Genomic DNA, 20,224 nt, shown 5'->3' on the forward strand with positions numbered 1-20,224 from the left:
GGATAGATAGTTTTAAGCTCATCTGAGTAATGAGGTGAGCACATTTCTGCAGTGTATTCAGAAGCAGCAGAGTCCAGATTGTCGACAATACCTGTAATTGTATGGGATTTTAACAGTGTATAAAAACTATACTAATTCAGAAACATACGTTTTTAACTAAAAGTTTTAGGAAGTTTTCAATATGGAATTAATTCTTGACTATCTGTAGTTTTCGTTGCGGTTAATAATAGCTTTTATACTGTATTGAGATTGGAATAAAACCATGTTACATTCTTTTATTTTTGTTATTTTCCACAGATAGCCGCCAATGTACTGACCTCCGTGGTTTCCTACGACCAATGGTTGGGTGTCTCCCAGCTTGGTGGCGATTTGCACAGTGCTTGCGCCGATACAGGGACACCAAAGAGGCCTTCCCACATCTAGTAAATGCAGGAAAATATGCAACATCATTTTTTGTCATCCTCTTTTCAGCACTTAATATTGCAAATGAAAGTGAGTATACCTTTAATCTAGTGTCTTGTCTCAATGTATGGTAATGCTATTGAAATGTAATAGAAATGAGTAAGAGTTATTGAAAAGCCCCAGTTTTGTTCAGATAAAGACAAAGCATGACTTTCATACTAAGAAAAACTGTTTTAAAATTACCTTATTTTGGTTATGGGGATGGTAAATTTATGCAAAATATTTATGAGTTACACTGATTTTTAGAAATAAATTAATTTGAAATTTTTTTCCCATGCATACGACTGAACATACAAAGGAGAATGAAAACTTGATATACTATTGTGATTTTATTAATTTTTGATTGTTGGGTTGTATTTACTATGAATAAATGACACTTTTAAAAATAATTGATTGCTAGAATTATTGTCATGCAATGTTTAATTCAAAATTCCCAATATATGCACTTGACCACTAAATGTCTATAATTCCTGCTACAGTATTTTAACCTGTTGCTGGATTCCAAGCATTGATTGTGGAAATAACATCTAAAACAATGATTCGGCTGTTATATGATCTCATAAACTTGTTTTGATATTCCAAATACTTGGTGAAAACTCCCACAAAATATCCATATACCAGGTGTAGATACCATAGGAAGTAAATTTCAGAAATAGACGAGGCCAAGAATGTAGGTTTCATGTCCATGATTTAAGTTCAAAACTGTAAAAGTCCATTTTATATCACTGTATGTGCATGGCCAGTGCTGATTTCCTACTGTCTTTCATTAGAAAACAGGTAGCCCACTGGTCAGAGAGACAAAATGTTCATTATGCTCAGGCTGTGGTGAACATGGCTATTACTTTGGTAGCTCTGGTCCTGCTCATCAGAAACACTTGCAAAAATTTCCTTGGCAACAATAATAAGTATGTGCCATTAAACTGATTTGTTAAAGGTACATTCCAGAGAAAGAAATGTATAAAAATAATAAAAGTGTTCTAAATAGTAGGAACTAGATAAGAGAAAATTTTTGTATATGCTGTTGTAATTCAGTTTTTATGGCACAGTTGAAGAGTAAACATACACTGATCAGCCAAAATATTATGACCACTGTCCACTGCGAGATTCATGCCTCCTGGTGGTGTTGCTGTCACCTGACACAATGAGAAAAGCATGTAAGCCGAGCAGAGATGGATGGGGGTTTACCCTAGTGAAGATACGTCCTGCAAATGGAGGAATCCACTGAGATAAGCGACTTTGACTTTGCCAAAGGGCAGGTTATTATTCCGCCTAGCCTGTGAATGAGTACCACAAAAAAGGCGAAGCTGATTGAATGTTCAAGTGCTACTGTTGTGAGCATCTTTCGAAACTGGTAGGAGGGCAGTGTCACTACCACTAGGCACTAAGTGGTTGGGACATCCATGACTTTTCACTGAACATGGGGGATGGAGACTTGCATACTCTGAAAAATAGGCTAAGACGATGATCTATGGCATCTCTGGCAAAACAGCACAATGCAGGGGGATGCACATATGTTTCGGAGCACAACATTCATTGTGTATTGTTGAACAAGGGGCTCCGCAGCAGATGACCCCTACATGTTCACATGCTGGCCCCATGACATCATCAGTTAAGGTTGTAGGGGGCTCGGTGTCATAAAGATTGGACCTTGTATGGCTGGAAACATGTTGGCTCAACAGATGAATCATGTTTTTGCTACACCAGGTTGATGGTAGTCTCCACAAATGCCATCATCAAGGCGAACAGCTGCTCGAAACATTCACCCAGCCATGGATGTAAGCTGGCCGTAAGCAGTGATATGCATTATCTTGTGCTTGCAAAGTACTTGTGGTAGTAATCGAAGACACAATGTCAGGTGCGGACTATCTGCTTTTTGCTTCTACATCTACATCTACGTCTACATTTATACTCTGCAAGCCAACCAATGGTGTGTGGCGAAGGGCACTTTACGTGCCACTGACATTATCTCCCTTTTCTGTTCGTCGCGTATGGTTCGCGGGAAGAACGACTGTCTGAAAGCCTCCGTGCGCGCTCAAATCTCTCTAATTTTACATTCATGATCTCCTCGGGAGGTATAAGTTGGGGGAAGCAATATATTCCATACCTCATCCAGAAACGCACCCTCTCGAAACCTGGCGAGCAAGCTACACCGTGATGCAGAGCGCCTCTCTTGCAGAGTCTGCCACTTGAGTTTGCTAAACATCTCCGTAACGCTATCACGGTTACCAAATAACCCTGTGACAAAACGTGCCACTCTTCTTTGGATCTTCTCTATCTCCTGCGTCAACCCGATCTGGCACGGATCCCACACTGATGAGCAATACTCAAGTATAGGTCGAACGAGTGTTTTGTAAGCCACCTCCTTTGTTGATGGACTACATTTTCTAAGGACTCTCCCAATGAATCTCAACCTGGTACCCGCCTTACCAACAATTAATTTTATATGATCATTCCACTTCAAATCGTTCCGCACGCATACACCCAGATATTTTACAGAAGTAACTGCTACCAGTGTTTGTTCCGCTATCATATAATCATACAATAAAGGATCCTTCTTTCTATGTATTCGCAATAAATTACATTTGTCTATGTTAAGGGTCAGTTGCCACTCCCTGCACCAAGTGCCTATCCGCTGCAGATCTTCCTGCATTTCGCTACAATTTTCTAATGACGCAACTTCTCTGTATACTACAGCATCACCCGCGAAAAGCCGCATGGAACTTCCGACACTATCTGCTAGGTCATTTATATATATTGTGAAAAGCAATGGTCCCATAACACTCCCCTGTGGCACGCCAGAGGTTACTTTAACGTCTGTAGACGTCTCTCCATTGAGAACAACATGCTGTGTTCTGTTTGCTAAAAACTCTTCAATCCGGCCACACAGCTGGTCTGATATTCCATAGGCTCTTACTTTGTTTATCGGGCAACAGTGCGGAACTGTATCGAACGCCTTCCGGAAGTCAAGGAAAATAGCATCTACCTGGGAGCCTGTATCTAATATTTTCTGGGTCTCATGAACAAATAAATCGAGTTGGGTCTCACACAATCGCTGTTTCCGGAATCCATGTTGATTCCTACAGAGTAGGTTCTCGGTTTCCAAAAACGACATGATACTCGAGCAAAAAACATGTTCTAAAATTCTACAACAGATCGACGTCAGAGATATAGGTCTATAGTTTTGCGCACCTCCTCGACAACCCTTGTTGAAGACAGGGACTACCTGTGCTCTTTTCCAATCATTTGGAACCTTCCGTTCCTCTAGAGACTTGCGGTACATGGCTGTTAGAAGGGGGGCAAGTTCTGTCGTGTACTCTGTGTAGAATCGAATTGGTATCCCGTCAGGTCCAGTGGACTTTCCTCTGTTGAGTGATTCCAGTTGCTTTTCTATTCCTTGGACACTTATTTCGGTGTCAGCTATTTTTTTTTTTGTTTGTGCGAGGATTTAGAGAAGGAACTGCAGTGCTGTCTTCCTCTGTAAGACAGCTTTGGAAAAAGGTGTTTAGTATTTCAGCTTTACGTGTGTCATCCTCTGTTTCAATGCCATCATCATCCCAGAGTGTCTGGATATGCTGTTTCAAGCCACTTACTGATTTAACGTAAGACCAGAACTTCCTAGGATTTTCTGTCAAGTTGGTAAATAGAATTTTACTTTCGAATTCACTGAACGCTTCACGCATAGCCCTCCTTACGCTAGCTTTGACATTGTTTAGCTTCTGTTTGTCTGAGAGGTTTTGGCTGCGTTTAAACTTGGAGTGGAGCTCTCTTTGCTTTCGCAGTAGTTTCCTATTTGATGTCTTCTCGGATAATTATGTCATCTGTCATCTTTCAGCAGTACAATTGTCTGTGTTTTGAAGTGAGAATCATGCTACAGTGGTTCAAGAAGCATGATAGTGAAATCATGTCAATGTCTTGGCCACCAAATTTGCCTGTTGTCAATCAGATGGCTCCCATCTGGGTCGCTGTCAAGCATTGTCACCACATACACAAATCAGCAGCCAGTTATCTACAGGAATTACATAACTTGTGTGTAGGCATCTTGTGCCACATAGCTCCACAAACCTACCAATGAACTGTAGAATTGATGATGTGCAGAATCAATGATAAATTGCATTACAAAGATGGTCCAACAAGCTATTAAGCCGGTGGTCATAATGTTTTTGCTCATCAGTGCATCAGTTACAAGATGCAGGGTGCCACAAGGAAGTCAAAAAAATCATTTTCATGTTGCAGCATAACTGAATTTCTGTGTTAATTAAATGAACATCTAGAGTGTATGTAATGTATAACCTATGATAGTGTTGTTTGTTATATCTTCATTTGTTTCTATCCAGTTGATCTTATCATCATCTTATGAAATCTGTCTGTTCTGCAGGTAAATACACGTTTACTTCAGAAAATCCATATTTTTATTTGTGGGTGCTTTCATATATCCTTAGCTCCTGCTATGCATATACTTGGGATATAAAAATGGATTGGGGATTGTTTGACAAGAAAGCAGGAGACAACAAATACTTACGAGAAGAAATTGTATATTCTTCAACTGTAAGTATATGAAGTATAAGCTGGAAAAAAAAGTCAAACAAAGTCATCAAATGGAGAACACACACACACACACACACACACACACACACACACACACACACACACACACACAGAGAGAGAGAGAGAGAGAGAGAGAGAGAGAGAGAGAGAGAGAGAGAGAGAGAGTGTTTGTGAGTGTCAGAGCCATTCACTTGCACACAGTGCACAACTCTCATATCAATGTTGTGAGAGTTGTGCATGTAGTTTTTCCCATTAAATAAGGGCTTTGCCCTTAATATTCATATTATTATAACAACATCAATGAGTCATGGTTGGAATCAGTCTCCTCATTCTAATACCTGGGTGTAAAAATTTTTGTAAATATGAAGTGAAATGTTCTCATAGGCTCAGTTGTAGTTAAAATGAGTAGCAGACTTTAGTTCTTTGGTTGGATACTAAAAATGTGTAGTCAGTCTACAAAGGAGATTGCTTACAAAATACTTCTATTACATTTCCTAGATTATTGCTTAAATATGGGAAATCCATACTGATTGGGAGTAGTATGGAACCTTGACTGTACATAAAAAAGACCAGCTTAAATGGTCACAGATTTGTTTCACTCATGGGAGAGATCTGTAGAAATGCTGAAAGGTATAAATTTGCTGACAATTCAAAATAGACAACAGCAAAGGCTACTTACAAAGTTTCAGTTACAGATTAAATGGTTCATATGGCTCTAAGCACTATGGGACTTAACATCTGCGGTCATCAGTCCCCTAGACTTAGAACTTAAACCTAAGGACATCACACACATCCATGCTCGAGGCAGGATTCGAACCTGTGACTGTAGCAGGAGCACGGTTCCAGACTTAAGCGCCTAGAACCACTCAGCCACAGCGACCAGCACTTACAGATTAACTGAGGACGTCAGGAATACTTTACTGCCCATAATGCATTGTTCCCACAGGGATTTCAAAGACAAGATTAGACTAATACAGTGTGCTTGTAGACATTCATGCAGTCACTCTTTTCACAATCTATACACAAATGGAGTGGGAAGAACCCCAAAGATAACAAGGGCAGATGAATGAGAGAACTATTATTCCATCAGTTATTGCTAATCAGAATGACATATTGAAAATAAAGGTGAGAATTGGCTTGAGGGCACTAAGTTTGGCTGTAGGGAAAGTAAAGGCATCAGAGAAACTCTCCATACTTTACAACGAATGATGGTAGTAGTAAAATAAATAAAACACTTTAATAAGATTTTCCAGCCTAGAAAAAGCAAACTGGTGCAAAATGTTTGAAATCCTCAGAAAAATAAGTGTGCTCTGGGAGTGAAAATGAATTGTATACAGTGTGTACAGGATTGGAAAACTGAAACTGATCCGTAAAATATTTACAGTAAGATTGATGTAGGACTGACCCTTGTTACTAAACATCACAAAAGATGCTGGAAGTGGCCACAACTGATGAAGGCATGTGTAGAAGCTCTGCCTGTGTGATAGCAGCAATAATGATTTCAGTGGTCTGCTGTAGCTCTTCCAGTGTGTGAGGATTATTTGAGTACACCTGAACCTTCAATTTGCCCCACAGATAAAAATAACAGGGAGAGAACCAGGCGATCGAGGTGGCTGGGTGATTGTACTGCCTCTGCTGAGTGTCCTCTGCTCGCCAAACAACTTGTGCACACATGACGACATTGTGAGGGTGGTGCGTGTTGTTGCTGTGGCTCGCAGACAATATTCGTAGAGTCATTCACCTTCTGTGAGTTGATTCCTGTATAGATTAAACAGTTTCTAGATATACTGGTTTGCATTAACAGTTTCATGAAAAAATTGTTTTATAATGTGGACACTAGGTGTTGCACACCAAGCACCAATCTGTAAGTGGTATCATGACCCATTGCCAGTGGCTCTTCAAAATAATGATCAGTTTTATAGTGAATAATGGCGAATGTTCTGTGATTTCACAAGTCCTTACTGGCTGAGCCAGCCCTCATCTGAAGAAATTAAAAACTGAAGATCCAAAAAATACTGATTCCACTTCTTAGCAGCCACCAGCAGAACTTAATACTTGAAAGTTTGTGTGAGTGCTTTAACTTGTGCACAGCAGTAAATTCGCAAGGTTGCAGATGCACGTCTTTTATGATAATACTATGACACAATGATCTCCTAAGTCCAATATGCACAAATGAATGGTGTTGAGATTTTGTCAGATGTTGTTCGAGGCCTGCCTTCACTTGAGCAATTTTTCTGGTATTTGAACTCTTTTTGGATAGTTACAATTTTTATTTGTTCTAGTCCATTTCATGTCATTTTGCTTCTAAGTTTTGTATTACAGACTTTGTTGGAGGTTTTGCCATGTGTTCCATTCAACTGGTCACTAAACACAGTTGTTCCTCTTTCTCACTCAAATTTAATGATACAGCGAAGTACTCGGGACAGAGTATGTGAGAGATGCACATGTTCAGACATGTGACAGCAAACAAATGATGCATCAAAATCAGGGTTTACAGTATTTTCTGTGATGAACAGTAATCCTGTTCATTAATAAGTTTCAGGTGCATGTCAGTCTTTTAAATATTTTTGAGGCCAAATTTATTTTGTGTACCTTGTACAAGAAGCAAAAGTACTTCACAATAGAGTCCTTGGATAAAAAGTTCTTGGTTAACATGACACATGAAATTTGGATAAAATCTCAAACTTTCAGCGATTTTCTGTATCATCAAAAGCTTGGTGTTCTATCTTAATTGAAAACAGCAAATTAACTGAAGCTTTTTATTCAGAAAGAAAGTGCTTGGATTAAAAAGGACATCTGTTAAGGATGCAGTCTTTCCCCTCTGCTGTTACCTGTATATCAAAGTAACAATGAAGTAAATAAAAAAGTTCAAGAGTGCCATTAAAATTCAGGATGGAAACATATCAATGATTAGATTTGCTGATAACAGTGCTATTTTCCGTGGAAGTGAGCATGTAGTACAGAACCTGTTGAATAGATTGATTAGTGTGCTGAGCTCAGAATATGCATTAAGAAAAACTGAAAAAGATGGATCATCAGTAATGAGATCAGTGGCAAACTCAACATCAAAACTGGGGACCATGCAGTAGAAGCAGTGAAGAAATTCTGCTGCTTTTGAAGCAAAATAATGCGTACTGTATAAAATAAGGAAGTTATAAGAAGCACCATGGAGTTTGGCTGAAGTTGTGAGCCCAGATGTGGGTGTCTGCTGCTACAGTTTTTTGTGTACACTCTTGGTTCAATGAGGCAGATACAATAATTCAAATAATATGCAGGTTTGCCCAGGGGTTGACTGGAATGTCACAAGGAAAGTGGTCATTGCTTCCTTGCATGATGTAGACATCATGGTCTTGCATATTTACATCTTAAAGATCTTTACCAATAACTCCACTTCTGAATTAAATGCTGAATCGAAGAGACAGTGATTAGGTGCTCAACTTCATTGCATTAGCAATAATTTTAGGATGTAGATGAGATGACCTTGGAGGCTTTTGTGTAAGGCCAGTGTGTGGGGCAAATTTGTGCCCAAGACATAGATTGTTGTGCTTGTACTGATCATTGATATCAATGTTATGTGACTTTGAGAGGGCATTAACCACTAACAGTGTCTTATTCAAGGAATGCTTCACATGAGACCATGAGGAGGAATGCTGTACCAGAATTAGCTGATTTTGGGTGCATGTGTGACAGGATGGGTTGTTATGCTCTATAGGAAATAGGGCGAGGGTTGGAGATGGGTGATTGCAAGCATGACATTGTTTTGGGCATTAGCCCAAAAGGGAGCTGAATGTTTTATGATCTGTTAATGAATGAAATTTGGCCCTACACAAAGTACATGAAATTTTCATACACCATAAATGATTGCCAAAACATCCTCCTTAGTATGGGAGTAATGCGCTTTGGCCCAGTTCGTGGCTTGGTAACAAATGCTTTAGCTTGCCTACTGCCTCCAAGATGGTTGTGAGATAACACAGTGCCAGTGACATATTGTAATAATCTGTTGTGAAAGTGAGGCACTTATTCAGCATGAATGGCCCTGGACAGGGGATAGTATGGAAAAGGCAATCTTTCACAAAAAAACTGAGAATACTGTCATGCAAATACTTTCTTTTAATGTTCTGAAAGACTTTAAAGTAACTATAAATAAGTCACATGATGAACAGATAGCACAGTGCTGTGTAGTGTAATTTTGCACTACTTTGAGTGTGCTTTAAAATGTAACAGATTTGTTGCTATGCTAGTTAGCCATAGTAGCAACAGTACATTTTGAAAATAAGTGGTGGTTGTGGAAATGAGTTTTTACTGAACAAAAATATAATAACCTATACTTGATTTACAGCCTTATATCAACATAACAATGTCTTATGTTTGTGGGGACCTCAAAATCACTTATTTAGCCAAAATGTTATTAACATATTTTGCAGTCATTTCAATTTTTGACATCAAGATTGAGCTTCAAAATTGTTAAGAAGAAAGTAACGTACATTCAGTTGGCAGAGATAAGTGTGAATGTCCCATAATTTTGTCTGAGAGAATCAAAACCTTGGAAGAAAGAGAGAGTTCTCTACTACTTTCCTTCTTTTGAATTCTGATGAAGGATTGTGCAGTTCTGTAATTTAAGTATTGGACTATAGCTGTTGTAGCAAACATGCCTATGTAACATATCTGTTGTGGGTATCTTAAATTTTTTTTCATTTTTGAATTTTTACAATGTTGTTGCTAACATAATTATTTGATTATCTTATCATTTTCAGTGGTTCTATTACTTTGCGATTGTGGAAGACTTTATCTTAAGATTTGGCTGGGCCCTTTCAATGTCTTTAACAGAAATGGGATATGTGCATTCAGATCTAATGGTATCAGTTCTGTCACCACTTGAAGTTATCAGGTAAGTCATTATTTGGAATGTGACGATATTGTGCAGCTTTTTACTCTGAGTGATAGTAAAAAAAAGTCATCTTGTAAGTGGTATCATATTAACAGGCAGATATAAAATGGACATATCTCAATCTTTTTGAACCTTTAGTTCACCCAATAGGACATGATATGGGCTAGATAGGACATTGAGGATGGTTGTTGTTGCCAACAGTGTGGGCAGAAACATGATTTAGTTGTGGCCTTCCTTCTCATTTACTAGGTTATATGAGGGATATTTTTTACCATTTGGTGACTGCAACTGACACAAAACATTCATAAGGACAAAAGATTTATGATAACCCCTCTCTCAGCCAATGGATGATGTTATATTTAACCAAAAGAATGCAGAAAGTTGTACTTAGTAATTTAAGCGATATAGTCTGGAGACATTATTCTAAGCAGGGAGAAATCACGTGTGGGCTTTTCTGAGGCTCAATCTTAGGTCCACTATTGTTCTTCATCTTCCATCTAATATGCAGCAGGCAGTTTTAATTCTTTATGCAGGACTCTAGTATTGCACTCATTTGAAGTGTACTTACATGAACATAAAAAATATAAAAGTATCATTTTCTGTGAATGGTCTCACCCTCAATTTTAAAGGACACAGCATACTCAGTTCTCTAGGGGTACTGCACCAATGATAAGTGTAACACACAGTGAGGAAATAATAAATGGGGTGGAAACTTCAAAATTCATAGGTGTCCATATGGACAAGAATTTAAAAGCATGTTTTGGAAATCCTAAAACAACTTAGTTCAACCACATTTGTACTTAGAATCATTGCAGATCTTGGGGAGAGAGAAATCAGTATGTTGACATATTTTGCATATTTTCATTCAGTAATGTTATATGGACTAGTGTTCTGGCATAACTCATCTTCAAGAAAGTAAGTCTTCAGTGCTTAAAAATGTGCTGTAAGTGTAATATGTGATGCTCACCAACGATCATCTTATAGGCACCTATTTAAAGACTAGGGCATTCTGGCTACTGCTTCACAGTATATTTATTCACTCATGAAGTTTGTTGTAAATATTCCACTGCAGTTCATAAGGAAAAGTGATGTACGTAGTTGCAATACCATAAGTAAAACTGACATCCATTACTCCTAATTAAGGTTGTCTTCAGCACAAAAACGAATGCACAGTGTAGCAGGTAAAATTTGTGATCATGTACCCAGTGGTATGAAATGTCTGACAGCAAATTAAAATTTGGTAACAAAAGCTGAAATAGTTTCTTCTAGGCAACTCCTCCTATTCTGTTGAAGAATTTCTATTATTGTATTGTGTAAAAGGTGGTGGGTCAGAACTCCTGACTTACATTTTTTTTAATTTTTTTATTTTACAAATTAATTTGGGATGTGAATGTAAAATGACTCATTCCACATAATTATGATGTATCGTGCAAAATGGTGGAGGGAACATGAAACTAATTAACTCAATAGATTTTCCTCAAGTGTTTAGGTATGTATTGTATAAAATTGTCTGAAAAGCTAAATTTCAAGAAACTGTTCTTCCAATGCGTAAAGGCTTCACAGAAGACTATAAATGAAAGAGACTGTACAGTTCTCTCACCTTTATAACTTGTTATCTTGAAGAAGAGGATGACATGTTAAGTTGAATCATTATAGGAGATGAAACATGGGTGTTCAGTTTCACCCCGAATCTAAGCAATAGTGAATGCAAAGGCAGCACTCAACCTCTCCTCTCAAGGTCAAATCCAAACAAGTGCTGTCACAGTGCTAGATCATAGTAGCTGTGTTCTGTGACAGGCATGGTGTTTTGCTGCCAAGATGGACAATGACCAATGCAAAAGCCTACTGCACACCCTTGACCAAACTCAAACATGTGGTTCAGAACAGAATATACATCATGCTGAGAAAGGCAATTTTGCTCCTTCATGATAATGCAAGGCCTCACACTCATGTCTAGATTTGGGAACTGATTGACTCTTTCCCTGACCTTGCTCCATTTGATTTCCTTTGGTAGCTGAAATGTTGTCTTGGTGGGAAAGTACTCTTGATAGATCAGGTGGGAAACTTCTTGAAGAGGGATTTCAAAACTTGGTGTGACAAGTGCCTAAATAAGCAGGGCAACTATGTAGAAAGGTAAAGAAACTCATGTAAAGCCTAAAAATAAATGTGCTTTGAAAATAAAATGATAGGTTACTTTTATAAAAAAAATGGCTCTTACTCAAAAAATCCATCATATTAAGCTAATGTAATTACAAATATAATAATTCCTATTCAAAAGGAAGCAGGTACTGACAGTTGTGAATATTATGAAAGTGTCATTTTAATAGTTCAGGGTTACAAAGTATGGACACAAATTATTATGAGAAGGATGGAAAAGCTGGTAGAAACTAACCTTATGGAAGATCAGTTTGAGTTCTAAATGTAGGAATATGGTATGCGATACTAACCCTATCACTTCTCATACAATGTAGATTAAACAACAGCAAACCTAAATGTATAGTAATTATAGACTTAGAGAAAGCATTCAACAGTGTTGACTGAAATGCCCTCTTTTAAATTCTGAAGGTAGCAGGGATAAAACACAGGGGGAAAATAGTTATTCACAATTTGTACAGAAACCAGAAAGTCTTTACGGTAGGCACAGGTCATGAAAAGGGAGCAGTAGTTAAGAAGTGAGTGAGACAAGGTTATAGCTTATCCCTGATGCCATCTGCACATTAAGTAAACAGCAAAGGAAACAAAGAAAAATTTGAAGAAGGAATTAAAATCCATGGAGATGAAATAAAAACTTTGAGATTTGTTGATGATATTGTAATTCTGTCAGATATAACAAAGGGCTTGAGCAAGTAGTTTATCAGAGTGGACAGTGTATTGAAAGGGATATAAAATGAACATAAGCAAAAGCAAAACAAAGGTAATGGAATGTAGTCAAATGAAATCAAGTGATGCTGAGGAAATAAAATTATGAAATGAGACACAAAAATAAGTAATAGATGAGTTTTGATACTTGAGTGGTGAGATAACTGATGGTGGTGGAAGTAGAGAGGATATAAAATTTAGACTGGCAATGCCACAGTAAGTGTTTCACAAGGAGAGAAATTTTTTTTAATGCCATATCTAAATTTAAGCATTAGTCTTTTCTGAAGGTATTTATTTGGAGTGTAGGGTTGTGCAGAAGTGCAATGTGGATGTAAGCAGTTCACACAAATAGAAAAAGAAGCTTTTCAAATGTAGTGTTACAGAAGAATCCTAAAGGTCAGATTGGTATATCTTGTAACTAATGAGGGTTACTGAATAGTATTGGGGAGAAGAAATTTGTGTCACAATTAGACTAAATGAAGGCATTAGTCAATAAATCATCCTGAATGTCAAGGAATCATTAATTTAGTACTGGAGGGAAGTGAGGGGAGTAAAAATTGTAGAAGGAGACCAAGAAATGAATACAGTAAGCAGGTTGAAAAGGATGTAGGTCACAGTAGTTATTGGGAGATGAATTGCACAGACAGAATAGCATGGAGAGGTGAATCAAACCAGTTTTGCACTGAAGACCACAACACAATCACAAATAACATTAATCATTGTGGTGATAATTTATTGTTAATGTAGTGTTTAAGTTTGTGAGAATTGCTCTTGTTAAAGTGAAGCCCTGTGGTTGTACTGAAATTACTGCTATTCTGTAACTTTAACAGACCATCGGTAATCATTCATTCTTATTGACATATATGGGTTTATCACACTGAGAGAGGGAACTGACAGGTGTGTGGCAGCTTGTGCCTTCACAAGGGGTCTCAGAAAGAAATGGGAGCTTGTAAATTTTGGCACAAAAATGAATCAAAATATATAAGCCATGCAGATATCTCACAGAACACAATGCAAGGAAAGGAACTGAAATGCCTCAAACTGATGGAAAAACATTAGCAGCAAGCTATTGTGTAACTAATAAGAAGGAAAATGGAACTGCAATTTATCCTCAAACTAATGTAATATTTGAATCTCCAGACGTAAGTGCTTACTCTGTAGGATCTCTACTTTAAAGCCCGTGGAACTGAAATTACTGTAAATGATATATCAGTTATAGTTTTCATTTTACAGGGTTCCCACAAGGAAATTTTCTAAACCAGATGGAACAACTTTAGAACCAAACAAATTAAAAATCATGGATTTAATTGTCATGGGTGGTCATTCAACCTAACTGTAGCAATTAACTTTTCCATTAGAGTTACAGTTAACTGCAAGAGGGTAATTCACAATATATTCATTGACAGAGGCAGGAGCAACTGTATCATGGAAAGTTAAATCCTCAAAGGACTGTCAAATCATTCCTTTAAATCCTCGGGCAAGTCAATAATGACATCTTAGAAACCTTCAACTTTTATCTTCAACAGATCGACCAGAGTCCTGTATACATGGAAAGGGATGTTAATGACAAAAATTCAGCTGCTTTCTAATGAGTTTGGGTCATCGTTTGAAACTGTCTTTCCAAACAAAACTCATGAGAAACAATCCTCGAGCTACTAAAGGAAATGCTGGATTACAAGAGGGATTAGAATTTCCTGCAGAACAAAAAGAAAGTTATATGAATCACTAAGAATAGTTGACCGGTACCATAAAAAGGAGTGATATAGACTGTACTGTAATTCCGTAAAAGGAACCATTTAAAAATCTGAACTGAGTACATCTCTAACAATAAAGCAAACACCATCTGGCAAGTAACAAAAAGGGAAGGTGGGAAAAAATTAGAGTGCATGTCTAATATAAAAATATTTTACAGTGGAAATATAGTAAACAACTTTAAGGAAGTTACCAATATCTTCAGTAGTCATTTTTAACTGCTGCAGAGAATACTGACCTCTAAAGGCTCATTGAGTGACCAATAACCTTCCTGCATAAATCTAGCAGTGATGAAGTTGGTCAGATGCATGTAAATCCCATCATACTTATGGCCATCAAGAAGACCATCAAAGAGATGCAAGTAAAAAATTATTCAGGGATAACTAATATTTTGACAAGGATACTAAGGTACTATCCTGGTTATAAAAGTGCAGTCATTGTGACATATATAACAAATGGTTATATCAGTGTGTTGTCCTGCTGCAATTAAAATATGCGTGAAACCACTTTTGAAGAAGGGTGAAAAAAAGAAAGGAGGAGAAAACAGATGTAACAAAATACCACCTAATATTCCCAGGGTCCTAGAGAAACTTGTTTTCATGAGAATTGAGATCATCTGATCAACCACAATAGTCTCAGTCAGTGTCACTTTGGTTTCTAGCAAGACTATCAGTAGATGATGTCATTTTCTCCGTCACCAATCACGATCAACTTTGGCACCAACTGGAATTCTACATGACCTGTCCAAGGCTCTTGACTGCCAACCATGAGGTTTCTGCTAAATGAGACAGACTTCTGTGAGTTAAGTGGAAAAATGGGGACGTAAGTCTTATCTAACAGATAAGAAGCAGAGGGTAATGATTACTGACAGTAATGGAAGTCAGTGTCATCTAAGTTGGCTACAGTCAACCCTGGAGTGCCACAAGACTCTGTACTGGGCCCCTTGTTATTTCTTATATTTATAAATGACCACTTGCTCACTTCCACTACAGTGAGCAATTTCACCTCTTTACAGACAACACTTCTCTGCTAGTGAGTGAAACAGCAGCTAAAAACAAGGAAATTTCTTCTGACAGTTTATTTATGATGTCCCCAACTGGTTTACCTGTAATGGACGCTTTCTGAATGTTAAAAAAGTCATTATGTACAATTTCACATGAGACAGAAAGAACAAGAGGACATAAATATAAAATTTGATGGACAACAAATACAGTAAATGGAATCTGGCTAAGTTCTTGGATGTGCACATTGATAAGCAACTTAAATTGGCCCTGCCATATCCTAGATCTAGAAAAAAGATTTCATTCTGCAACTTTCACCTTATGCATAATTGCATCATCTGCACATAAGGATACTGTCAGAGCTGCTTACTGTAGATAGTTTCCATGCATTGTTTTACAGCATTATCTTTTGAGATAATCACCCTCTTGCAATTAATTTTCATCACTGAGAAAAGAGTTAATGCATTATGAGTGGTGTTCATCTGAGACAATGCTGCAGGAATCTGTTCCGGAAACTGTAGATTTTTGCAATGACATCTCAGTATAATCTCTCTCGTGTATGTTTCATTAATAAACACAATTCTATTTTCAAAACAATACTTTATATCACGGCCACAATAAGAGGTCAAAACAGGACTTACATTGTAACCAGACAAACTTCAACCTTGCACAGGAAGGAGTAAATTATTCAGGTGTGAAGGTTTTCAGTGCTCTATCTATGATATCAAAAGTCTTGCTCTTCAAACCCCTACATTCAAAAGCAATTGAAAGAATACATGTTGCAAAACCCTTTTTAGCATAAATGAGTGTGCATGAATGTAGTTTTATTGTGTAACTAGATGTTATTTTTGGTGCAAGTGTAAATCTAAATTATTCTTTATTGCAAAAGATGTCATACTGATTTTGAAGTACTAAGACAGTACTAATATTAGTGTCTGATAGTGTATGCATAAATATTAATTCTGATCTCCAGTACTATGAACTTTATTTATTATCATGTGTTATGTGCAGCAGTAGGTGATTTGAGTACTATCAAGAATCTACCATATTGAACCCTACTGCATCCATTATTGCAAATTTAATAAAAATTGTGATTGTAAATATTGTAATAAAGACACTGACTTGGTCCATATCCCAGCAACTCTAGTTCTATCGAAATCAGCAGATTTCACAATAATGTGAATAAGCAAATAAATTTCTTCTATTGAAGTTTTGTTGGGGACTGCTCACAAGGGTATGAGGTGTATAGCAAATAAGTATGTATAGGAGGACTCTAAAGTCTTACCATGGTGGTGCAGAAATTAGTTGGATAGTAAAGCTACTCTGAGTATTATGTGAAGAATACAGGCTGAGTGTATCTCTCTCAAATGTCATAATGTTCTTTCTTACTGTTTCCTCCACAGCATCATGCCTTAATGCAGATATCCGTAAATGTCTATTCTTTCTAAAGCAGTTTTCTTCTTACTAGGTTTCCTTTGCTTCAGTGTTTCTGATCTTACTGCCAGTTTAACTATTAAAATATTTGTTATGTCTTATATATCTTCCAAGTGTCTCATGTTAAACAATGCCAGGATAAAGCTTTGACAATGAAATGACAAACACTCAACTGACATGGCAATAGTTTGAAACAACCAGTGTCACTGTGTGTGTGTGTGTGTGTGTGTGTGTGTGTGTGTGTGTGTGTGTGTGTGTTCTTTAACTATTGCATGTACGAAGTCTGTTTAGAAAATTCTGGTACATTCGTAATTTTGTGCCAATGGTGTGTTGGAGCAAAATGCAGTTGACATCCCTGCACATGCTTGTGTTTAATGTGTAGCCACCAGAAGTTTGATTGTCGATGTCTGTTAGTTACTGAGCAGTGCTGTATTGATTAGAACATTGTGTTGATCAGTTTGCGAATTTTGACATGGCAGAATTAGAGGAGCAACATGTCTGCATGAAATTCAAGAAAACCTTTACAGAGGAACGCCAAATGATGCAGGAAGCCTAGGGTGATGGCTACTTAAGCCGTACTCAGTGTTATGATTGGTTCACAGGATTTAAAGAGGGCCAGACAGAAATGAAGATGACCCTCTTTCAGAAATATCTTCAACATCTACTGATGACACTCATGTCACGAACGTCAACGGAATTGTTCATGCAGTTGTAGACTGGCTGTCCAAGAGATTTCAGAAGAACAAAACATTTCAGTTGGATCATGCCATGTAATACTGACAAAGAAACTTGGAATGCATCGTGTTGCCAGTTCGACCTATGGCTTGTGAGTCAAGACCAGGAAGAACATTGCCTCACAATCTGTGAAGAGCTTTTGGATTACACAGATGAGAATGAAATGTTCCTTAAGAGAATCATAGCTGGTGATGAGATGTGGGTTTTCGGCTATGATGTTGAGACCAACGTTTGATTTCCACAATGGGTTGGGAAAGGTTCTCAAAGACCAAAAAACGCCCATCAGTCAGATCGAATGCTGATAGTTTTCTTTGACTGAAGGATTAGTCCATCATGAATTTGTGCCACAGATACAAACTGTTAGTTAATGGTACTGTAGGGATGGGTTATGATGCCTGTGAGAAAATGTGAGAAGGAAATGGCCTGAAATATGGCGAGACAGTTGATAGCTCATGCATTATGGTAACACACTCATACATTCATCCCTGTTGGTGCATGACTATTGCACTAAAAACGAAATCACCATGCTGCCTCACCATCCATGCTGTCCAGACCTGGCCCCTGCAGACATTTTTGTATTTCCAAAGTTTAAAACCCCATTGAAAGAATTAAGATTTGTAACTATAGACAAGATAAAAGATAATGCATAGACAACGCTTAACATGATCCAGCAAGAGGTGTACCAAGCCTGCTTCCAGAAGCAGAGACGGCCTTGGGAGTGGTGTATGAATTGCGGAGGTGATTATTTTTAAGGAGACCATACACAATAAGAAAAGGTAAGCGTAGAAAAATTTTGTGGAGAAAATTCCAGAATCTTTTTGAACAGGCCTCATACATAGTCACCATTCATCACTCATGTTTCCTTGCATTTCACCTCTCTCTCTCTCTCTCTCTCTCTCTCTCTCTCCCTCCCCCTCCCCCTCCCCCTCCCCCTCCCTCCCTCCCTCCCTCCCTCCCTCCCTCCCTCCCACACACACACACACACACACACAAACACAAATGGAGGGGTGGGTGAGCGTGTCGGGGGGGGGGGGGGGAGAAAGAAGAAACACCTGTGTTCTCATGAGACAGTGGTTTGTCTTGGACAAAATGTGGAAGAAATAAAGCATAGATAGACCAAAGATCAGCAGAATAAAAGGAAAGGAACTCAGGGACTAAGTCAACTTACTTGGTGCAACCAGAGGTGTTTGTGTACTTTGACAGGTGCGCAGAGGAGGAGAGATAGATTGGGGAAATACAGGCAGTTTTGCGGCAGAATGCTAAGGAAATACTAGGTGTGTGGGAATAGAGGACACAAAGTGCATTCACACAAGACTCCATTGTGCCAACAACAGTCTTGTCGTTCGTGCACTATTTTATATTAATATAGGAGCCAGATGTTTTCCCATTTCTATTTTTATTCAGTAAGAAGAATATACAGTATAGAAGCAAAATGTCCATTCCACCATTAGTGTCCCATAGTGGTTAATTACATGACAGACTTGTGGTTGTATTAAATCAGTCTCTGTCCAATATCCTCTGTAAGAGAAATTTTGGCCTTGAGAAAGTTTCTCCTTGACAAAACCTATTCTGTAGAATAATTTCTATTACTGTAATGTGTAAAAGATGGTGGGAAGGAATTACTAACATCTGTATATCTTTATTTTATTTTTGTTAAAAAAGCCCTTAGTAATGTTCAAAATGTGAACATAAAATGACTTGTTCCACATCATTATGATCTGTTGTGCAAAATGATCCATGAAAGTTGTAACTAACTAACTCTATTTTAAGTACAGTATTCAGAGAAATATTTGCCCCACTTCTTACTTTCATTGAAGTAATTTATATACTCTCAGTTTGGAAAAGTCAGTATCAATCCATTTTGTTTTCTGATTGTTCATATCACAGTAAAACTATCTGCTGAACAGGAAGCCAAATTCAGACCCCTTTATTTTCAAATGTTTTGTTCCATTGGCATACACCCCAGACAATCTCATGGCTTCACCCCGCCATTCCTGTCCCATTGTGTACCAAACTACAGTAAGTATAAGGTTCCTTGCATGGACAGACTTGTGGCTGTACGGAGCCAATCTCTGTCCAATATCCTCTGTAGTAGTAATTTTGACCCTGCAGGTTTTGTAAGAGAGCTTCTCTAGTACTGGACTTTAAGAGTAGTGGTAATGACAGGTTAATGTGAGTTGATAAGTGAAGTGTTTCAAAATTATTCACTAAGAATAATATATAACATAGAACTGAAGTGTTCAGTTTTTTTAATGCAGCTTTAAAATGAGTTAATTGATTGATTAATCATGTGTCACTGGTCTCTTCAAGAAGGAAACCTCCAGAGATGTGGAATAAGCCAAGATATACATTAACAAAAGACAACTAAATCAGAGAATCATAATTTGTATTCCATATTAAACATAAACTGTCACTGTACTGCTTAGTGCTGTACATGTTTATCCCACCTAAATTTAATCAAGCAATTCATAAAGAAACCTGCAACTCTGAAGGGGGGGGGGGGGGGGGGGGGGTGGGGAGAGAATTGCTGTCTTCAGTTGCCCTACAT

At 37.8% G+C, this 20,224-nt stretch overlaps 1 protein-coding gene across 1 annotated transcript in view; it reads left to right on the forward strand.

Moving 5' to 3' along the window:
• LOC126187442 (xenotropic and polytropic retrovirus receptor 1) overlaps window positions 1-20,224 on the forward strand; it is a 112,601-nt gene that overhangs the window by 86,649 nt on the left and 5,728 nt on the right. Inside the window, exons 7-9 of the mRNA XM_049928526.1 lie at window positions 298-492; window positions 4,838-5,007; window positions 9,762-9,895. Coding sequence (XP_049784483.1) covers window positions 298-492; window positions 4,838-5,007; window positions 9,762-9,895 — 499 coding nt within the window. The remainder of the gene's footprint in view (window positions 1-297; window positions 493-4,837; window positions 5,008-9,761; window positions 9,896-20,224) is intronic.

This window comes from Schistocerca cancellata, chromosome 1 (genome assembly GCF_023864275.1).
Source record: "Schistocerca cancellata isolate TAMUIC-IGC-003103 chromosome 1, iqSchCanc2.1, whole genome shotgun sequence".
Taxonomy (NCBI): domain Eukaryota; kingdom Metazoa; phylum Arthropoda; class Insecta; order Orthoptera; family Acrididae; genus Schistocerca; species Schistocerca cancellata.